The sequence below is a fragment of the Hyla sarda genome, chromosome 1 (genome assembly GCF_029499605.1).
Source record: "Hyla sarda isolate aHylSar1 chromosome 1, aHylSar1.hap1, whole genome shotgun sequence".
Lineage (NCBI taxonomy): Eukaryota > Metazoa > Chordata > Amphibia > Anura > Hylidae > Hyla > Hyla sarda.
In genome coordinates, this window is record NC_079189.1 from 281,554,551 (window position 1) to 281,576,584 (window position 22,034).

Consider the following 22,034-nt stretch of genomic DNA (forward strand, 5'->3'; position numbering starts at 1 on the left):
CAGCGTTTGCAAGGCGGTATCGGCTGATTAGGTGGCTGATATTAGCAATAGATGGTTATGGCAAATGGTTATGAATCGAGGCTAAACGTGTTTCACCACTGTTGTGGTATTCCTCAGTAGCCTTAATATATTGAAAGAGGGCTAATACATGGCATGCAGGTATTTATATAAAAAAATGTAAGTGATGTCACTAGTAGGTGTGGGGAAAAAGGTAAGGTGTGTGGGAAAACATGGAGTAATGGAATTAACATAAGAAATAATGGTATAACATTAAAAATGAAAAGTAAAAAAAGGGATTAAATATGGCATATGAATATATATTAAAAATCAATATTGTGATATGGATCAATCAAAAAGAATATGAATGAATGTGAAGGAGAATAGTGTATAGGAATGTAAAATATATATAGGGAGAATGTGTAATGGGGTGGATCAGAATAATGTATAAATATGTGCATAAAATGGGATTAAAGAATATATATAATATGTCAGAAAAATGTTATAATAAATACTGATAGAATATACATTATGGTGTGTATTAAGTAAAAATCTGATGTGTGTGTAAAAATGTAATGTGTAAATGAAGGTGATAAAAATGAGATTAAAAAATACAGTAAAAATACAGTATGAATAAATAAACAAGAATAAGCCAAAATTATGAAAAAGGAGAAAAGAAAAAATGTACAACTGAGGACAATAATAAATGTTATAAAAAGAGTATTAACTAAAATTAAATACATATAGAATACAGTAGAAAGACAATAAAATAATATAATGCTGTAGTATATGAATATGACAAGTAAAATAGATGTAAAATGCGCACGTGGGGTTCCTCCCAGGGCACATCACCGTGTTGTTGTGCGACCAGACGATGATGGACCATGGGAGAGAACCAAACGGGCCCAACCTCACAGAAATCCAAAAAGTTCCATCTCTGCATTGAGTCCTTTTGGGACCATGGAGTCAAATTTGAAGATCTTCCTCGCTTCTGCCCTAGATAGACGAGGAATAGGGTCACTCCCTCTCCAACATTTTTTGACTTGCTGTAGTGCATAGAAAGAGAAATCAGAGGGGTTATTGTTGTGTGATTCGTGAAAGTGTAAAGAAAGTGGGTGGGAATTATTAGCTTTTTTAATGTTGTAGATGTGTTCTGATATTCTTACTTTCAGTTGACGTTTGGTTCGCCCTATGACAGTTTTACTATTACATGTTAAACAGTCTTTTATTTTGTGTATGTATCCATTAGATGTAGAGACTACTTCGAAAGTTTTTCTTGAAAATGTTGTGGTTTTACAGCCGAGGCATGTCCCACATCTGTGGAACCCACTCAACTGTAACCAATTTGATACAGTAAGTTTTCTGCTTCAAGTATGAGCTGCGGCAAATTTTTCGCCGCAGCGCAAACACCTAGCGGTAAATTCACTGTAAACCTCCGCCAGTGTGAACGTACCCTAAAAACACTACACTAACACATAATAAAGGGTAAAACACTACATATACACCACTTTACACTGTCCCCCCCCAATAAAAATAAAAACGTATTTTATGGCAGTGTTTCCAAAACAGAGCCTCCAGCTGTTGCAAAACAACAACTCACTGGGAGTTTAGCAACAGCTGGAGGCACCCTGTTTGGGAATCACTGGCGTAGAATACCCCTATGTCCACCCCTGTGCAATCCCTAATTTAGTCCTCAAATGCGCATGGCGTTCTCTCACTTCAGAGCCCTGTCGTATTTCAAGGAAACAGTTTAGTGCCACATATGGGGTATCTCCGTACTCGGGAGAAATTGCACTACTAATTTTGGGGGCTTTTTTTCCTTTTACCCCTTATGAAAAAGAAAAGTTGGGGTCTACACCAGCCTGTTAGTGTAAAAAAAAATTTTTTTACACTAACATGCTGGTGTTGTCCTTTACTTTTTATTTTCACGAGAGGTAAAAGGAAAAAAAGACCCCCAAAATTTGTAACGCAATTTCTCCTGAGTACGGAAATACCCCATATGTGGGCGTAAAATGCTCTGCGGACGCACAACAAGGCTCATTTGAGGCCTAAATTGGTGATTTGCACAGGGGTGGCTGATTTTACAGCGGTTCTGACATAAACCCAAAAAAATTAATACCCACATGTGACCCCATTTTGGAAACTACACCCCTCACGGAATGTAACAAGGGGTATAGTGAGCCTGAACACCCCACAGGTGTTTGACAAATTTTCATTAAAGTTGGATGGGAAAATGAAGAGAAATTTTTTATCCACTAAAATGCTGGTGTCACCCTAACTTTTTCATTTTTACAAGGGAAAATAAAAAAAAAGCCCCCCAAAATTTGTAACCCCATTTCTTCTGAGTAAGAACATACCCCATATGTGGATGTAAAGTGCTCTATGGGTGCACTACAATGCTCAGAAGAGAAGGAGCGCCATTGGGATTTTGAAGAGAAAATTTGTCCGGAATTGAAGGCCACTTGTGTTTACAAAGCCCCCATGGTACCAGAACAATGGACCCCCCCCCATATGTGACCCCATTTTGGAAACTACACCCCTCATGTAATGTAATAAGGGGTACAGTGAGCATTTACGCCCCACAGGTGTCTGAAAGATTTTCGGAACAGTGATCCGTGAAAATGAAAAATTTAATTTTCCATTTGCACAGCCCACTGTTCCAAAGATCTGTCAAACGCCAGTGGGGTGTAAATGCTCACTGCACCACTTATTAAATTCTGTGAGGGGTGTAGTTTCCAAAATAGGGTCACATGTGGGGGGGGGGGGGGGGGGTGGTCCACTGTTCTGGCACCACGGGGGGCTTTGTAAATGCACATGGCCCCTGACTACCATTCCCCACGAATTCTCTTTCCAAAAGCTCAATGGTGCTCCTCCTCTTCTGAGCATTGTAGTTCACACATAGTGCACTTCAGGTCAACTTATGGGGTACCTCCATACTCAGAAGAGATGGGGTTACAAATTTGGGGGGGGGGGGGGGGTATTTTCTGCTATTAACCCTTGCAAAAATGTGAAATTTGGGGGGGAAACACACATTTTAGTGAAAAAAAGATTTTTTTTTTTTAACTTATGCAAAAGTCGTGAAACACCTGTGGGGTATTAAGGCTCACTTTATTCCTTGTTACGTTCCCCAAGGGGTCTAGTTTCCAAAATGGTATGCCATGTGTGTTTTTTTTTTGCTGTTCTGGCACCATAGGGGCTTCCTAAAGGCAACATGCCCCCCAAAAACCATTTCTGAAAAACGTACTCTCCAAAATCCCCTTGTCGCTCCTTCGCTTCTGAGCCCTCTACTGTGCCCGCCGAACAATTTACATAGACATATGAGGTATGTTGTTACTCGAAAAAAATTGGGCTACAAATATAAGTATACATTTTCTCCTTTTACCCCTTATAAAAATTCAAAAATTGGGTTTACAAGAACATGCGAGTGTAAAAAATGAAGATTGTGAATTTTCTCCTTCACTTTGCTGCTATTCCTGTAAAACACCTAAAGAGTTAAAACACTTACTGATTGTCATTTTGAATACTTGGGGGGGGGGGGGGGTGTAGTTTTTATAATTGGGTCATTTGTGGGGTATTTCTAATATGAAGACCCTTCAAATCCACTTCAAACCTGAACTGATCCCTGAAAAAAAGTGAGTTTCAAAATTTTGTGGAAAATTGCTGCTGAATTTTGAAGCCCTCTGGTGTCTTCCAAAAGTAAAAACACGTCAATTTTATGATGCAAACATAAAGTAGACATATTGGAAATGTGAATTAAAAAATTTTATTTTGAATAACCATTTTCCTTACAAGCAGAAAGCTTCAAAGTTAGAAAAATGCAAAATTTTCAAATTTTTCATCAAATTTGGGGATTTTTCACCAAGAAAGGATGAAAGTTACCACAAAATTTTACCACTCTGTTAAAGTAGAATATGTCACGAAAAAACTGTCTCGGAATCAGAATGATAACTAAAAGCATTCCAGAGTTATTAATGTTTAAAGTGACAGTGGTCAGATGTGCAAAAAACACTCTGGTCCGAAGGTGTAAAATGGCCTGGTCCTTAAGGGGTTAACACCCTTAATTTAAATTTTACTCCCCATGTCAGCACCGAGTCTCTTGAATTTTTAGATCTTTTAATCAAAATTGAACCTCCAAGACTATTATGCAGCACTTACTACAAACCTGTGTCTAAGAACAGTTTTATACGTTTTAATAGTTGCCACCTCCCAAGGTGGCTTTTAAACGTTCCTTTCAGTCAATATAGAAGATTAAAACGCAATTGTACTGTGGATGTTCAGTTTGAAGAGGAAGCACTCAAATTAACAGAACAGTTTTTGGAAAAGGGCTATCCACAACAAGTTTTAAATTAATCGCTTTTAAAAACAACAAATTTAGATAGAACCTTCTTTTTTACAGATGCAAGAGACCCGGTGCTGACAGAACCAGATGCTAAAATTTATTATCCCTTTTAATAAAGATTTCAGAACAATTGAAAGAATTATAAAAAAGCACTGGCACCTTCTAAAAAAAATGACAAAATAATCGGCCAACATTTACTACCCAATCCCCCCATAGTATATACAAAAGCAGCCAATTTAGGAATCCAAACAGCCTACAATTAAACCACCTCCCAATAAAATGTCATCAAATTGGTTATAGTCGAGTGGGTTCCACAGATGTGGGACATGCCTCGGCTGTAAAACCACAAAATTTTCAAGAAAAACTTTGGAAGTAGTCTCTACATCTAATGGATACATCTAATAGATATGCATACGGCACTGTGTATACGGAGAATTAGTGCAGTCTCTCTGGGCAACCCTCGCACTTATAGTGCTGTGGTGACAGTGGTGCGCTGGCTAATTGAAAGTGTTTATGAATATCCAACAGAGTAAAAGATTAAATAATAGCCGGCACTCACCAGTCTTCTTAAAATCTTCTTTATTATACTCACATATGAGGTGGGTAGGGAACAGACGTGGGGGGAGGGGGGGGGGGGTTACATAGGCAACAAAGCTCCGTTGCATGCAGCAGGTGCACTTCGTCCGGCCATACGGGCGAAGTGCACCTGGCCGGACGAAGTGCACCTGCTGCACGAAACGGAGCTTTGTTTCCTATGTAACCCCCCCCCCCCCCCCCACCTCTGTTCCCTACCCACCTCATATGTGAGTATAATAAAGAAGATTTTAAGAAGACTGGTGAGTGCCGGCTATTATTTAATCTTTTACTCTGTTGGATATCTAATGGATACATACACAAAATAAAAGACTGTTTAACATGTAATAGTAAAAGTGTAATTTACCTGATCGAATGTAATTGTGGAAAACAATATATTGGGCGAACCAAACGCCAACTGAAAGTAAGAATATCAGAACACATCTACAACATTAAAAAAGCTAATAAATCCCACCCACTTTCTTTACATTTTCACGAATCACACAACAATAACCCCTCTGATCTCTCTTTCTATGCACTACAGCAAGTAAAAAAATGTTGGAGAGGGAGTGACCCTATTCCTCGTCTATCTAGGGCAGAAGCAAGGAAGATATTCGAATTTGACTCCATGGTCCCTAAAGGACTCAGTGCAGAGATGGAACGTTTTGGATTTCTGTGAGGTTGCGCCCGTTGGGTTCTCTCCCATGGTCCATCATCGTCTGGTCGCACAACAACACGGTGATGAGTCCTGGGAGGAACCCCACGTTCTCATTTTACATCTATTTTACTTGTCATATTCATATGCTACAGCATTATATTATTTTATTGTCTTTCTACTGTATTCTACATGTATTTAATTTTAGTTAATACTCTTTTATAACATTTATTATTGTCCTCAGTTGTACATTTTTTCTTCTTTTCTCCTTTTTCATAATTTTGGCTTATTCTTGTTTGTTTATTTTTTTATTCTCATTTTTATCACCTTCATTTACACATTACATTTTTACACACACATCAGATTTTTACTTTATACACACCATAATGTATATTCTATCAGTATTTATTATAACATTTTTCTGACATATTATATATATTCTATAATCCCGTTTTATGCACATATTTTTACAGTATTCTGATCCACCCCATTTCTCTCTCTCTCTCTCTCTCTCTCTCTCTCTCTCTCTCTCTCTCTCTCTCTCTCTCTCTCTCTCTCTCTCTCTCTCTCTCTCCCCCCCTCTCTCTCCCCCCCTCTCTCTCTCCCCCCCTCTCTCTCCCCCCCTCTCTCTCCCCCTCTCTCTCTCCCCCTCTCCCTTCAATATATTAAGGCTACTGAGTAATACCACAACAGTGGTGAAACGCGTTTAGCCTCGATTCATAACCATTTGCCATAACCATCTATTGCTAATATCAGCCACCTAATCAGCCGATACCCCCTTGCAAACGCTGCAGTACCCAAATCTGCGGCCCCACCAGCGAATAGCGCGCTATTCACAACACGAGGACGCTGGCCTCCAGCTGCTCGCTGCTCCTGAGACCGACGGGCCAACAGTGCCAAGCGCAAGAACATTCACTTACCCCTCTTTACCCTTCAGGTGTAAATTGTCTGCTAGAGATGTCAAGAGATTTGACATCTGAGACACGTTTAACAGAAATAAGGCATAAGAGAGTTGTAAGTTTGAAAGAGAGAAGTTTTAGAGATAAAGAATCATTGTCATCCCAAGAAATGAACATATCCAGAATAACATTTACATTCCAAGTGGAAGTATATTTAGGTAAAGTGGGTCTACGGAAATGAATGCCTTTTAAGTAATTGGCAAACTAAAGGATGTCTACCGATAGGAACGGGAGTCTATAAGAAAGTGTCTGGAAGAAATAGCAGAACGATAAAGGTTAAGGGTTCTATAGGCTTTACCAGCATCAAAAGAGGCCGAAAGGAAATTTAAGATGTGAGATATAGGTGCTCGTAAGGGATCCAAATGCCGTTGATCGCACCAATTAGACCAAAGTCCACAGGCCGATTGGCAAGCTGATCTGGTACCTGGGGCCCAGGCATCTGAGAGGATGTCACTCTGAGGTGAATGTCAGAAGCCCGCGGAAGTCTGACAAGAGATCACCACGCTGTCAGTGAATATCGTGAAAGCAACGGACGAGCGAGGAAAAGATGGCGACTAATGATGCAGTAGAATATATAAGAGGATGGGAAAAGAACTAATTGACGGAATGAAATGAAGGAGGTGTCTGAATGACCGGGGAAAACTGGGTAAGTCGGCAATTAACTCGAATGAATAAAATAGGGAGAATAGAAAAATAAAAAATATGAATTATATTTGAAAGAATAAGAGAAACAGTTCGGCGAAATATAATGGAAATTCAACAAATGTCAAGAAAAAGCATATGACAAGGATTTATATATTTCAGAAAAATATATAAAGAGAAAGATATAAGAAATAGGTATAAAGGGAAAAATAAAATAATTGGGAAAGTAAATTTATGAAATAAATATGAATAAATAGGAAAAATAAGTATAAGAAAATATAAATAAATATAAATATGGTAATAATTTTATGAGAGTAAAATATGAACTTATCTTAACACACTGCTGAGCAGCAAAGAAGGATGTTACCTGGGCGTCAGTTACCTATATCACCTATCCTGTTATCTGATTGGTTACCGTTATGAGACATCATATTAGGTTGCATCCTAGGTTGCATGTTTATATACACCTTATATGTTAAATTGTTTTCTTGAATACATACAATACCTATTTGCTGCTGAGTTCAGTAAAAGAAGTTCTAAGCATAATACGAAGCATCTTGTCTTGCCTTTAAGATTTTTGGATTTCATATTGAATGAAATACACAAATAAGTAATCTCAGTAGCTCCAAAGAGGGTGAGCTTTTCTTAAAAAAAAAAAAAAAAAAAAAAGCCCTAACTATAGTCGAAAAATGGGCCAAAGTATGTGATATTATTTAGCTGTATTTGTTCACTCTGACGCAGATATTGGATCAATCCACATACACACGTATCTCTAACAACGTGTGTATGTATGTGTGTATATGTTCCAGCATCACTTCAAAACGGCCAAAGATATTAACATGAAACTTAGTACACATTTTACTTATATGTCAACAACAAACATAGGATAGGTAAATTATATATCAACTGGCTCCAGAAAGTTAAACAGATTTGTAAATTACTTCTATTAAAAAATCTTCATCCTTTCAGTACTTATGAGCTTCTGAGGTTGAGTTGTTCTTTTCTGTCTAAGTTCTCTCTGATGACACGTGTCTCGGGAACCGCCAAGTTTAGAAGCAAATCCCCATAGCAAACCTATTCTACTCTGTGCAGTTCCCGAGACAAGCAGAGATGTCAGCAGAGAGCACTGTTGCCAGACAGAAAACAACAACTCAACTTCAGCATCTGATAATTATTGAAAGGATTAAGATTTTTTTAATAGAAGTAATTTACAAATCTGTTTAACTTTCTGGAGCCAGTTGATATAAAACATTTTTTTTTTTCCTGGAATACCCCTTTAACCCTTACCTACCCTCATTTGCCATATATAACTTAATGTGTGTATGTATGTTCCAGCATCACTTCCATGATACTTGGTACACATGTTAGGGTATGTTCACACTGAGGAATTGGAGAGGAATTTCCACGAGTAATTCTGCTCGCTTTTTCCTCTCCAAATCATTCAGCAGTGAAATCCCCATAGAGTTGTGCAGAATTTCTGCCCCTCAGTTCACACTGAGGAATTTCCTCAAGCAGAATTCTGACGAGGAAGTCTGTTCCGCTTGAAGAAAGAACATGTTCTTTCTTTCAGGCGGAATCAGCGTCGTTCTCCCATAGAGATCAATGTTATTTATTTTTATGAGTCAGAAGCATTTCCCCGCGGAATTGGCGCGGAATTGGTGCGGAATTTCCACATGAAAAAAAAAAATTTATCAATAGAAATACTTAATACTCTTCCTTCGCATGAAACCTGCATTTCCGTGAAATGGCTGATAATTCTGAGCGGAAAAAAAAGTGTTTTGGGGCGGAAATCTTTAGCGTGATTTCCGCCCCAAATCTTCAGTGTAAACATACCCTTACCTATATGTCCACAAAAAATATAGGATAGTTAATTTAACCCTAACCTACCCTTATATGCGAGGGTCCAATGCAAATCTATGGAAAATGTATGTTTCAGCATAACTTCCTCACAGCTGGAGATATTTCGCTAATACTTGGTCACATGTTACTTATTTGTCAAATAAAAATATATAATAGTTAAATTAACCCCTAACCTACCCCCATATGTGAAGGATGGGGTTTTTGTTTCAAGTCCCATGCAAGTACATAGGACTTCTGGTGCCTTACTCCACAAGCTCCGCTCTGCATCTCCTGGTGAATGCTTCAGTCACTGGCAAGCCACACCCTCCCTGCATGACTCATCTTGCAAAGAAACACCCACCCTTTAAGCCACACTTCTTTTTATTTTCAGCTTACAATATCTTCATCACAACTCGGCCCCACCTGAGGACGGGATATGGGGACAGGATATAAGGTCGGGATTTGAGGATTAGATATGGGGTCGGGATATAAGGTCGAGATAGGACAAAATATGAGGACAGGATATGGGGTCAGAATTGTTGTTTTTCCTCCCCCACAAGGATAAGGTAGGAAAAACCGGGAGCAGCAAGTCATATATGACTCAATGTGTGTGTGTATGTATGTATGTTCCAGCATCACTTCCATGAAACTTGGTACACATGTTACTTATATGTCAACTACAAACATTGGATAGATAAATTTACCCTAACCCACCCCCATTTGCGAGTCAGGGTTTTTGTTTAAAGTCCCATGCAAGTCTATGGGAAATGTATGTTCCAGCATGATGAAACTTAGTACACATGTTACTTTTATGTCAAATAAAAATAAATGATAGTTAATTTAACCTTAACCTACCCCCTTACATGAAGGATGGGGTTTTTGTCTTAGAGTTGTATTCCAGTGAAAAACATTATTATTTTTTTCATATCAACTGGTTCCAGAAAGTTAAACAGGTTTGTAAATTACTTCTATCAAAAAATCTTAATCCTACCAGTACTTATCAGCTGCTGAATTTGAGTTGTTCTTTTATGTCTGACAACAGTGCTCTTTGCTGACACCTTTGTCTGTCTCAGGAACTGTCCAGAGTAGAAGCAAATCCCTATAGCAAACATCTGCTGCTCTGGTCAGTTCCTGAGACAGACAGACAGGTGTCAGCAGAGAGCACTGTTGTCAGACAGAAAAGAACAACTCAAATTCAGCAGCTGATAAGTACTGATAGGATTAAGATTTTTTTAATAGAAGTAATTTACAAACCTATTTAACTTTTTGGAGCCAATTGATATGAATTATTTTTTTCCCACTGGAATACCCCTTAAAGTCCCATGCAAGTATATAGGACTTCAAGTTCCTTACTACAAAAGCTCTGCATCTCCTGGTGAGTGTGTCAGTCCAGCCACACCTGTCTCACAAAGCGACACCCACCATTTAAGCAAAACCCCTTTTATTTCGTACATTGGTCCGGCTTGCAAGTCATGCCCACTTTCACAAAACCACGCCTCCTTCTATTTTCGGCCCACAATCTCTTAATCACAACTTAGCCCCACCTGAGGACGGGGTATGAAGATGGGATATGAGGTCAGGATATGACTTCGGGATATGAGGATGGGTTATGAAGTAAGGATAGAAGGACAAGTACTTTCTCTTATGTTGTTTTTTCTGCCCCACAAGGACTAGGCAGGAAAAAACTGGCAACGCCAGGTGCTCAGCTAGTAAAGAATAAAATATTATGGTGGTGTCCTCAGGGGTACAATCGTGTCACCAGATCGCACATACATTAGTTTATAACAAAACTACTAGCCACTAAGAGCCACAAAAGAGCCCCTCTCAAGTGTGAAATCTAATGACACCCTTATCCCCTACGTCCCACGAACATACCGCTACGTGATGACACCCTGGGTCTTAAGGACCCATGATGTACCAGTACGTCTGTGGGAATTCCGGTCCCCGCCGGGCGGGGACCGGACCGGGGTGCCTGCTGATATCGATAAGCAGGCACCCCACGCAAATGCCCAGGGGGGTAATCAGACCACCCCCCCATGTCGGCAAATGCTGCAAATCGCCGGTGAATTTACAACAGTGATTTGCGGCTTTTACGGGTCATACGGGTCTATGTGACCAGGTGACCTGGAAAATAAGGGGGATCGTGGTTGTCCAAGACACCCACGATCCCCCTGAAGAGATAGAGGTGAGGTGGCAGGGGTGCCACCCCTCCTATTGGTTGTATAGAAGCGACGACCAATAGCAGATCGGGGGAGGGGGTTAACTTTCGGTTTCCCCGTTCTGTCCACCCACAATAGGCCGGACAGAACGGGGAAACCGGCGCCAGATGTTCACTTGCCCATCGGCGGAGGCGACGATCGGCTGCGGTTATCGGCGGGCGGCGATGACGTGCGGCTGGCTCCCTGGATCCTACGGAGGCCGGTGAGTTGCCTAGCAACATCTGGTGGGCTACAGTTTGAGACCACTATACAGTGGTCTCTAAACTGTAGCCCTCCAGATGTAGATGTTGCAAAACTACAACTCCCAGCATGCCCAGACAGCTGTTTGGGCATGCTGGGATTTGTAGTTTTGCCACATCTGTAGGGCCACATTTTCGAGATCACTGTGCAGTGGTCTCTAAACTCTAGCTCTCCAGATGATGCAAAACTGCAAATCCCAGCATGCCCAAACAGCTGTCACGGCTTTCTGGGAGTTGTAGTTGCGTACCTCCAGCTGTTGCATAACTACATCTCCCAGCATGCCCTTTGGCGATCAGTACATGCTGGGAGTTGTAGTTTTGCAACAGCTGGAGGCACACTGGTTTGAAAAAAATGAGTTGGGTAACAGAACCTAACTGAAGGTTTTCCAACCAGTGTGCCTCCAGCTGTTGCAAAAGTACAACTCCCAGCATGCACGGTCTGTCAGTACATGCTGGGAGTTATACTTTTGAAAGCTGTAGGTTTGCCCCCCCCCCCAAATACGTGAATGTACAGGGTACATACACACGGGCAAGTTTACAGTAAGTTTCCTGCTTCAAGTTTCAGCTGCGGCAAATTTTTCGTTGCAGCGCAAACTCCTAGCGGGGAACTCACCGTAACCCACCAGTGTGACTATACCCTAAAAACACTAAACTACACTACCACATAATAAAGGGTAAAACACTACATATACACCCCATTACACTGTCTTCCCCCAATAACCCCCCCCACCCCCCCCCCCCCCCACCCCCAATAAAAATGAAAAACGTATCGTATGGCAGGGTTTCCAAAATGGAGCCTCCAGCTGTTGCAAAACAACAACTCCCAGTATTTCCGGACAGCCACTGACTGTCCAGGCATGCTGAGAGCTTAAAAATTCTAAACAATAAATGGGAGCTCAACATAAAACATGAATTACCAAGCCGAGGATACTGTGTTGCACATAAACCCATTGTGCCAAAAGGATGACCAACAATGAATATAGGAAAACAGTCCTACTAGGCTGGGGATGAAGGTAAAAATATAAGAATGTAAAAAAGAATAAGAGGAATAAAAGAGAGTAAGACTGTCAATAAATAAAAATGCTATAAAATAAGCTAAAAGATTAATGCTAAAATATTTATACAGTATACAGTACTTGGTATAGTCATTGTTTTATCTGCAAACACAGCTGCGTTTCTGGATTGTAATAATATCAGTTGAAAGTATTTGGTGACAGAATTTTTGCAGAGCTGGAGGCCCCCTTTTTTTGAGCCCACTTTACCCTGTCGGCACAGGGCTAGCTGTAAGCGGTCTCAAAGCTGGGGGTTTACTGTTGTATAATCGGTTGCTCTGTTTAATAGCCTAAGAACCTCGCTACCACCGATGGCGCGGGGACCAATGTGCGGGGTTCTTAGCGCAATGATGTTAGACACAATAACACAGAGTTCACAATTTGTAATCCTTCTGAACCTTGCTAGTCCCCGGCAGCGCGGGAACAAGTGCGTGAGGTTCCGAATGAGCTGTGATGTGGCACTATGTGCCTCTTACCGGCTTCTTCGCTGTAGCTAGCCAGCGGAGCGGGGGATGGTTCCTGATGAATTTTGGAATCCGTGCAGAAGATTCCTAGGTTCAAAGTCCTCCTGTGTGTCCACAAGTAGGGGTGAGGGTAAGAGTGTTCTCGGGCTAGACTCGTTTCAGGGAGCCTTGTCCCCTTTTTCAATAGCAGTGAGAACTGCTAAGACATTCAGTTCTCACTGCTATTGAGTTCTCACTGCTATTGAAAAAGGGGACAAGGCTCCCTGAAACGCGTCTAGCCCGAGAACACTCTTACCCTCACCCCTACTTGTGGACACAAAGGAGGACTTTGAACCTAGGAATCTTTAGCAAAATTCCAAAATTCATCAGGAACCATCCCCCGCTCCGCTGGCTAGCTACAGCGAAGAAGCCGGTAAGAGGCACATAGTGCCACATCACAGCTCAATCGGAACCCCAAGCACTTGTCCCCGCGCTGCTGGGCACTAGCGAGGTTCCGAAGGATTACAAATTGTGAACTCTCTGTGTTATTGTGTCTAACATCATTGCGCTCAGAACCCCGCACATTGGTCCCCGCGCCGTCGGTGGTAGCGAGGTTCTGAGGCTATTAAACAGAGCAACCGATTTACAACAGTAAACCCCCAGCTTTGAGACCGCTTACAACCAGCCCTGTGCCGACAGGGTAAAGTGGGCTCAAAAAAGGGGGCCTCCAGCTCTGCAAAAATTCTGCCACCAAATACTTTCAACTGATATTATTACAATCCAGAAACGCAGCTGTGTTTGCAGATAAAACAGTGACTATATCATGTGACTTTTAATTGTGGAAAGACTATATTAACTCCAGCACCTGCAGCACTTTAATTGCCTAAATTGCCGAATGTCCTATTTTCCCTGACCTGTCCCAAGGGCTAGCACCTAGTATTGCATGAACATTCTTATATTAGAAATACTGTATAAATATTTTTGCATTAATCTTTTAGCTTATTTTATAGCATTTTTATTCATTGACAGTCTGAGGCAAGGGCCCTGCTGAAGACTGTGCATGTACCTATTAAATATTATTTCATTGGACACCATCTCTTTACTTCATTCTTACTCCCTTTTATTCCTCTTATTCTCTTTTACATTCTTATATTTTTACCTTCATCCCCAGCCTAGTAGGACAGTTTTCCTATATTTATTGTTTGTCATGCTGGGAGCTTAGCAACAGCTGGAGGCACCCTGTTTGGGAATCACTGGCATAGAATACCCCTATGTCCACCCCTATGCAATCCCTAATTTAGTCCTCAAATGTGCATGGCCCGTCCTCACTTCGGAACCCTGTCGTATTTCAAGGAAACAGTTTAGGGCCACATATGGGGTATTTCCGTACTCGGGAGAAATTGCACTACAAATTTTGTGGGCCTTTTTCTCCCTTTACCCCTTATGAAAAGGAAAAGTTGGGGGCTACACCAGCCTGTTAGTGTAAAAAAATAAAAAATTTTACACTAACATGCTGGTGTTGCCCCATACTTTTTATTTTCACAAGCGGTAAAAGGAAAAAAAGACCCCCAAAATTTGTAACGCAATTTCTCCTGAGTACGGAAATACCCCATATGTGGACATAAAATGCTCTGCGGGCGCACAACAAGGCTCAGGAGTGAGAGTGCACTTGAGGCCTAAATTGGTGATTTGCACAGGGGTGGCTGATTTTACAGCGGTTCTGACATAAATGCAAAAAAATACATACCAACATGTGACCCCATTTTGGAAACTACACGCCTCACGGAATGTAACAAGGGGTATAGTGAGCCTTAACACCCCACAGGTTTTTGACAAATTTTAATTAAGGTTGGATGGGAAAATGAAAAAAAAAATTAAGAACATACCCCATATGTGGATGTAAAGTGCTCTGCGGGTGAACCACAATGCTCAGAAGAGAAGGAGCACCATTGGGCTTTTGAAGAGAAAATGTGTTCAGAATTGAAGGCCACGTGTGTTTACATAGCCCCCATAGTGCCAGAACAATGGGCCCCCCCACATGTGACCCCATTTTGAAAACTATACCCCTCATGTAATAAGGGGTGCAGTGAGTATTTACACCCCACTGGCGTTTGACAGATCTTTGGAACAGTGGGCTGTGCAAATGAAAAATTACAAACGCCAGTGGGGTGTAAATACTCACTGCAGCCCTTATTCAATTCTGAGAGGGGTGTAGTTTCCTAAATAGGGGTCCACTGTTCTGGCACCACGGGGGGCTTTGTAAACGCACATGGCCCCTGACTTCCATTCCAAACAAATTCACTCTCCAAAAGCTCAATGGCGCTTCTCCTCTACTGAGCATTGTAGTGGGCCAGCAGAGCACTTGACATCCACACATGGGGAATTTCCATACTCAAAAGAAATGGGGTTACAAATTTTGGGGGTCATTTTCTCCTATTACCCTTTTTTCATTTACACATCCAACTTTAACAAAGTCGTGAAACACCTGTGGGGTGTTAAGGCTCACTGTACCCCTTGTTACATTCCTTGAGGGGTGTAGTTTCCAAAGTAGTAGGCCATGTGCTTTTTTTTTTTTTTTTTTTTTGCTGTTCTGGCACCATAGGGGCTTCCTAAATGCGACAAACCCACCAAAAACCATTTCAGCACAATTTGATTTTCAAAAGCACTGTAGTTCGCCTGCAGAGCATTTTACGTCCTAACATGGGGTATTTCCATACTAAGTAGAGAAGGGGTTACAAATTTTGGGGGGCATCTTCTCCCATTACCTTTTGTAAAAATGGTAAATTTGGGGATAAAAACTGCACTTCAGTGAAAAAAAATTTTTTTTTTCATTTACACATCAGACTTTAATGAAAAGTCGTCAAACACCTGTGGGGTGTTAAGACTAACTGGACCCCTTGTTACGTGCCTTGAGGGGTGAAGTTTCCAAAATAGTATGCCATGTAGGGTTTATACTGCTGTTCTGGCACCATAGGGGCTTCCTAAATGCAACATGCCCCCCCCCCCCAAAAAAAAAACATTTCAGCAAAATTCACTCTCCAAAATCCCATTGTCGCTCCTTCCCTTCTGAGCCCTCTACTGCGCCCGCCGAACACTTGACATACACATATGAGGTTCCTTACTTGAGAGAAATAGGGTTACAAATTTTGGGGTACATTTTCTCCTATTACCCCTTGCAAAAATTCTAAAACTGGGTCTACAAGAACATGCGAGTGTAAAAAATTAAGATTTTGAATTTTCTCCTTCACCAAACTGCTATTCCTGTGAAACACCTAAAGGGTTAACACACTAACTGAATTTTGAATACTTTGAGGGGTGCAGTTTTTATAATGGGGTCATTTGTGGGGTATTTCTAATATGAAGACCCCCTCAAATCACTTCAAAACTGAACTGTTCCCTGAAAAATTCAGATTTTTGAAATTTTTTAGAAAAATTGGAAAATTGCTGCTGAACTTTGGAGCCCTCTGATGTCTTCCAAAAGTAAAAACATGTCAACTTTATGATGCCAACATAGAGTAGACATATTGTATATGTGAATCAATATATAATTTATTTGGAATGTCAATTTTCCTTACAAGCAGAGAGCTTCAAAGTTAGAAAAATTAAAAATTTTTGAATATTTAGAATATATCACGAAAAAACAGTCTCTGAATCGGAATGAAAGGTTAAAGCATCCCAGAGTTATTAATGCTTAAAGTAACAGTGGTCAGATGTGTAAAAAATGGCTGGGTCCTACACAAAAAATTGACTGGGTCCTTAAAGGGTTAACACCCTTACGCCCTGATAGCTGGTGCTAAATATTCAACATTCGCATAGCTGTGAGCCTTAAGTTAGTGCAAATTCACAATTCCAGGAAGAGGGAGGCATACAATACAAACACCCACTAGAATCAATGAGCCATAACTGCTTTATGTTCTTAATGGAAAACTGTCACCAAGTTCACCCACACTAAACTCAATACACTGGGTTATAGTGTGGGTCAACAGGAGGCCATACATGGGTCACTTACTTTTTATGTTTTCTTGTCGCCCCCTAAAGTTCTGCTGTTTGCTCTTCACCTGCGCTCTAAAGGCGGGTCCCCTGCTGGCAGCCTTGCTTTAAGTCCCTGAGGAAGGGGCCTACGCCTGCCCCCTCTTGTTCACATATTAATAAACCCCCCTGAGTGCAGTCCCTCGCTACACCCGGAAGGACCTCTTTCTGAACTCTTGCTACTCCCGACTTCCAGGTGTAGCGAGGGACCGGCGCATGCGCAGTTACACTGCACAAAGCTCTTTGGGACGCGACGCAACACAAGGCTACCTAATGTGGGAAGTAGCACCCTCTTCATCAGTCAGCTAATGTTATTACCACAGGGGGGTAGGGGGAATGGGGGGTGTTGCTGGTGGATGATGGGGGTGCTACTGCTGGTGGCGGGTGTTGCTGGTGGATGATGAGGGGCTCATGATGGGGGCTTTATATGTGAGGGGCGCATGCGGCCCAGCGTCACCCAGCCACTACCTCCAGTGGCCCCCAGATAATTTGAGACCCCTGAGTTATAGGGCCAGCGATTGCTATTGATCATGGCATTTAAGGGGGTTAACTGATACACTGGCAGGATCCCGTTCTCAATCATTGACTAAGTACATGGTCATCAGTCTGTGAAGTGAGAGAACCTCCTGCACTCGCTTAAATATTGGAATGCCACTCAGGCCGTAAATGTACATCCTGGTGCGTTAAGTACCAGGGCACCAGGATGTACATTTACATCCAGTGACCTTAAAGGGTTAATGAATAAGTTGGTTGTGATCATATTATTGCAACCAGGGAAGTTTTAGAATGATTAAATGTCTGGAATTACATTAAAAGATATGTTTGTAGTATGACATAAACCATAAATGATTATTCTGTTTAATAATTTGTTTATAGAATGGGAAATTATATAGCTAAATATGTCCTTAAATGGGCACTGTCATATTCAAAAACATTTTATATGTTGTACATCTTGGCAAAATATTAACCTTTCTAATATACTTCATAAGAAAAAATGTATTACCTTTATATAGAAATAATGGCTTATAAAATCATGGCTTTGTCCAAGCTGAAGCACAGGCATAGACAAATTCCAATAAGTGAGGGTGGGCTAGCACTCCTCTGTGCTCTCTCCTGTCTGATAGCACTCCTCTGTGCTCTCTCCTGTCTTATAGCACTCCTCTGTGCTCTCTCCTGTCTGATAGCACTCCTCTGTGCTCTCTCCTGTCTGATAGCACTCCTCTGTGCTCTCTCGAGTCTGATAGCACTCCTCTGTGCTCTCTCGAGTCTGATAGCACTCCTCTGTGCTCTCTCCTGTCTGATGGCACTCCTCTGTGCTCTCTCCTGTCTGATGGCACTCCTCTGTGCTCTCTCCTGTCTGATGGCACTTCTCTGTGCACTCTCCTGTCTGATAGTACTCCTCTGTGCTCTCTCCTGTCTGATAGGACACCTCTGTGCTCTTTCCTGTCTGATGGCACTCCTCTGTGCTCTCTCCTGTCTGATGGCACTCCTCTGTGCTCTCTGTCTGATAGTACTCCTGTGCTCTCTTCTTTTTATAGGACTCCTCTATGCTCTCTCCTGTCCTATCAGTCAGAGGAATACTAGCTCACCCTCACTTACTGGACTTTGTCCATGCCTGTGCTTCAGCTTGGACAAAGCCATGATTTTATAAGTCATGATTTCTATAAAAGGAAATATTTTCTTATGAAGTATATTAGAAAGGTTAATGTTTTGCCAAAATGTACAACATATAAAAAGTTTTTGTATCTGACAGTGCCCATTTAAATGCGTAACATATTTAGAATTAGAATGTGCATACATTTCTATCCAAAGAATCAGATGGTCTTGAGTGTCAGTTTTCCAATGGAAAAAAAAAGTTAGAATAAAGCAGACCATTAATGAGAAATCGCAACCAGTTCATGAGAGGTGATTTATTGCATATTTAACCCATTTTAGAATATATATTATAATATAAAAATGTGTGTACATACAGCAATTAGTCAGTGACGAGAGTTGGCTCTGTAAGGAACATTTCTAGATACTTTATTTCAGGTGTAATAATATCATGGTAAACTCGCAAGCAGTGAACGCCAACATGATTTTGGCGTAAGAGAACTATAATTAAGGGCGTAGCTGTGTTTCGTGGGCAGGGTATTTTTAACAAAATGTATTACCTTCATTATATAACACCTGATGGGGAAAGCCTACCCCCATACATCCTAGCACCCCAAGTACACAGTCCAGTCCAAAGACATGAAAACATACATTACAAAGGTGTATAGCCAATAGCCCAATACATAAATGCTTTTTTTTACATTTGTTTTGCATTGCCGTATTCTGGGATATAGATACATATAACAAACTATTTAAAATCATGTTACTCATATTGTTTCACAGAATTAGGGTAAAGTGTCATATACAGTGTACTTAAAAAATGTAACCCAAAAAACTATTTCAAATTTCCAGGTTTTGGGAGTTGCGCAAATAGCATAGCCCTCAAGAGCCACGCTATTTACATAACTCCCAAAGTCAAGTAAAGAAAATAACCAGTGAGGCTAGGAAGTTTACATAACTGCCTTTAAAGTAAAATGGAGTTACACAAATTGTGTAACTTTCCTGCTTCGGCTGCTCTTGGCTTTCCTGAATGCCTCAGGAGCTGGAAAAAACAGAAGTAAGGATATGGGGCAACCCGTTTAATGGCAAAAACAGACAAAAAACACAACTTATTATTCCCTTTCTAAACTGTATAATAACTATTTGTCTTTTACTTTGGCAGGGAATATGAGCATAATGCACTTCGCAGGAAATTTAATCGTGCAAGAAGTTCCAGCTCAGAGGACGAAGATTACAGCTGGGGAGGTCCGGCCACTGACCTGTAAATCCGAGATATGATTCGTATTTGCTACAAACACTGTCCATAAAATGTTTTACACCAGCTTCCTGCCTTTTATAAAATTAAGCAGTTGCAGCTTTGAACAAAACATTTGCATAGTTCATTGTTTTTACATTATGTATAATAAATTGTTTTAGTTTTTTGTTTTTCAAATGTGTGCATTTATTGGTATCATTAGAGATACAGTGGTATGCAAAAGTTTAGGCACCCCTGACAATTATAAATAATTGGGTGTTTGGATCAGCAGGTATGTTAACGCACATTTGGACAAACCAGCTTCAGCTTTTGGAAGAATGTGCTGTGGACTGATTAAACAAAGTTGGCGTTATTTGATCATAACAAGGGGCATCATGCATGGCGTCCAAAAAACACAACATTCCAAGACGAACACTTGCGACCCAAAGTAAAATTTGGTGGAGGTCCCATCATGCTGTGGGACTGTATCCAGTGCTGGTACGGGGAGTCTTGTAAAAGTTGAGGGTCATGGATTCTACTCAATATCTGCAAATACTAAAGAATAATGCAGTGGAATCAGTCACAAAGTTGAAATTACTCCGGGGCTGATATTTCAACAAGACAACCCAAAACACTGCTCAAAATCTACTCTGGTATTTATGCAAAGGAACAAGTACAATGGGGCACATTTATCATTACACTAGCTGAGTACCTGGCGTTGCCTGGTTTTTCCTTCCTAATCCTTGTCGTGGAGGAAAATCAACAGAGGAAGCTTTTGACTATATATACCGTACTCATATATTATTGTCATATCCCGACCTCCTATCCCGACCTCCTATCCTGTCCTCCTATCCCGACCTCCTATCCCGACCTCCTATCCTGTCCTCCTATCATGTCCTCCTATCATGTCCTCCTATCTCGTCCTCCTATCCCGACCTCCGTATCCCGTCCTCCTATCCCATCCTCCTATCTCGACCTATCCCTCCCATCCCGTCCTCCCATCCCATCCTGTAATATGTGTACCAGGTATTGAAATATCTCCAGCTGTACGGAAGTTATGTGGGAACATACATTTCCCATTGATTTGCATGGGACTTTAAACAAAAACCCCGACCCTCACAAATGGGGGTAGTTAAGGGTTAAATTAACTAACCTATATTTTAAGTGGACATATAAGTAACATGTGACAAAGTATTATTTAAATATTTCCAGCCATTTGAAGTCATGCAGTAACATATATTTCCCATAGGCTTGTATGGGACTTTAAACAAAAACCCCGACCCTGGCAAATGGGGGTGAGTAAGGGTTAAATTACCTATCGTATGTTTGTTGTTGACATATAAGTAATATGTGTGCCTAGTTTCATATTAATATCTTCAGCCGTTTGGACGTGATTGTGGAAACACACACACACACTATTGCAACCCTGACATGTTTTGTCGGGTTGTGCACCAGAATCTGTCGCATTGCGCCAGAATTGAAAAAAACCCACTAACTCTCCTTTTTGCTTAAGAAACCTGAAAAAGGTGCGTGGCTGCCGAAAAAAGGGGGCGTAGTCTCAACAGTTTCACAAAAACCCAACATATTTACTAAGGTTTCCACATAAACTGTGGTGGATTTGAGCTGAGGAAAACCGAAAACCAGACAGATCAGAGCATGTGTATAAAACCAAAATGTAGGGAAACCTTAGTAAATGCCGTGGAAAATAAATTGTAGGGAATTAAAACTCACAAAGGAACCTACACAACACTCTAAGGGTGAGTTCACACTACGTTTTCTCCCATACGGGAGCGCATACGGCAGGGGGGAGCTAAAACCTCGCGCTCCCGTATGTCATTCATTTCAATGAGTCGGCCGGAGTGAAACGTTCGGTCCGGTCGGCTCATTTTTGCACCATATGCGCTTTTACAACTGGACCTAAAACCGTGGTTGACCATAGTTTTAGGTCCGGTTGTAAAAGCGCATACGGCGCAAAAATGAGCTGACCGAACGTTTCACTCCGGCCGGCTCATTGAAATGAATGACATACGGGAGCGCATACGAAGGCATACGGGAGCACAAGGTTTTAGCTCCCCCCTGCCGTATGCGCTCCCGTATGGGAGAAAACGTAGTGTGAACCCAGCCTTAGTAAATAAGGGCCATTGAGTTTTATATATAATATATAGATTTAGCTCAGAAGCTGGTGTAGGAAGGAGGGGTTTGGGTTCATGGAGAACTGGGC

At 41.2% G+C, this 22,034-nt stretch overlaps 1 protein-coding gene across 9 annotated transcripts in view; it reads left to right on the forward strand.

The window, feature by feature from the left end:
- TJP3 (tight junction protein 3) overlaps positions 1-19,946 on the forward strand; it is a 115,198-nt gene extending 95,252 nt beyond the window's left edge. For all 9 annotated transcript variants that reach the window (XM_056573578.1, XM_056573558.1, XM_056573576.1 and 6 more), the window contains exon 21: positions 19,742-19,946. In XM_056573578.1, the coding sequence (XP_056429553.1) occupies positions 19,742-19,844 (103 nt within the window). In that variant the 3' untranslated portion in view covers positions 19,845-19,946. The remainder of the gene's footprint in view (positions 1-19,741) is intronic.
- The last annotated feature ends 2,088 nt before the right edge of the window (positions 19,947-22,034 follow it).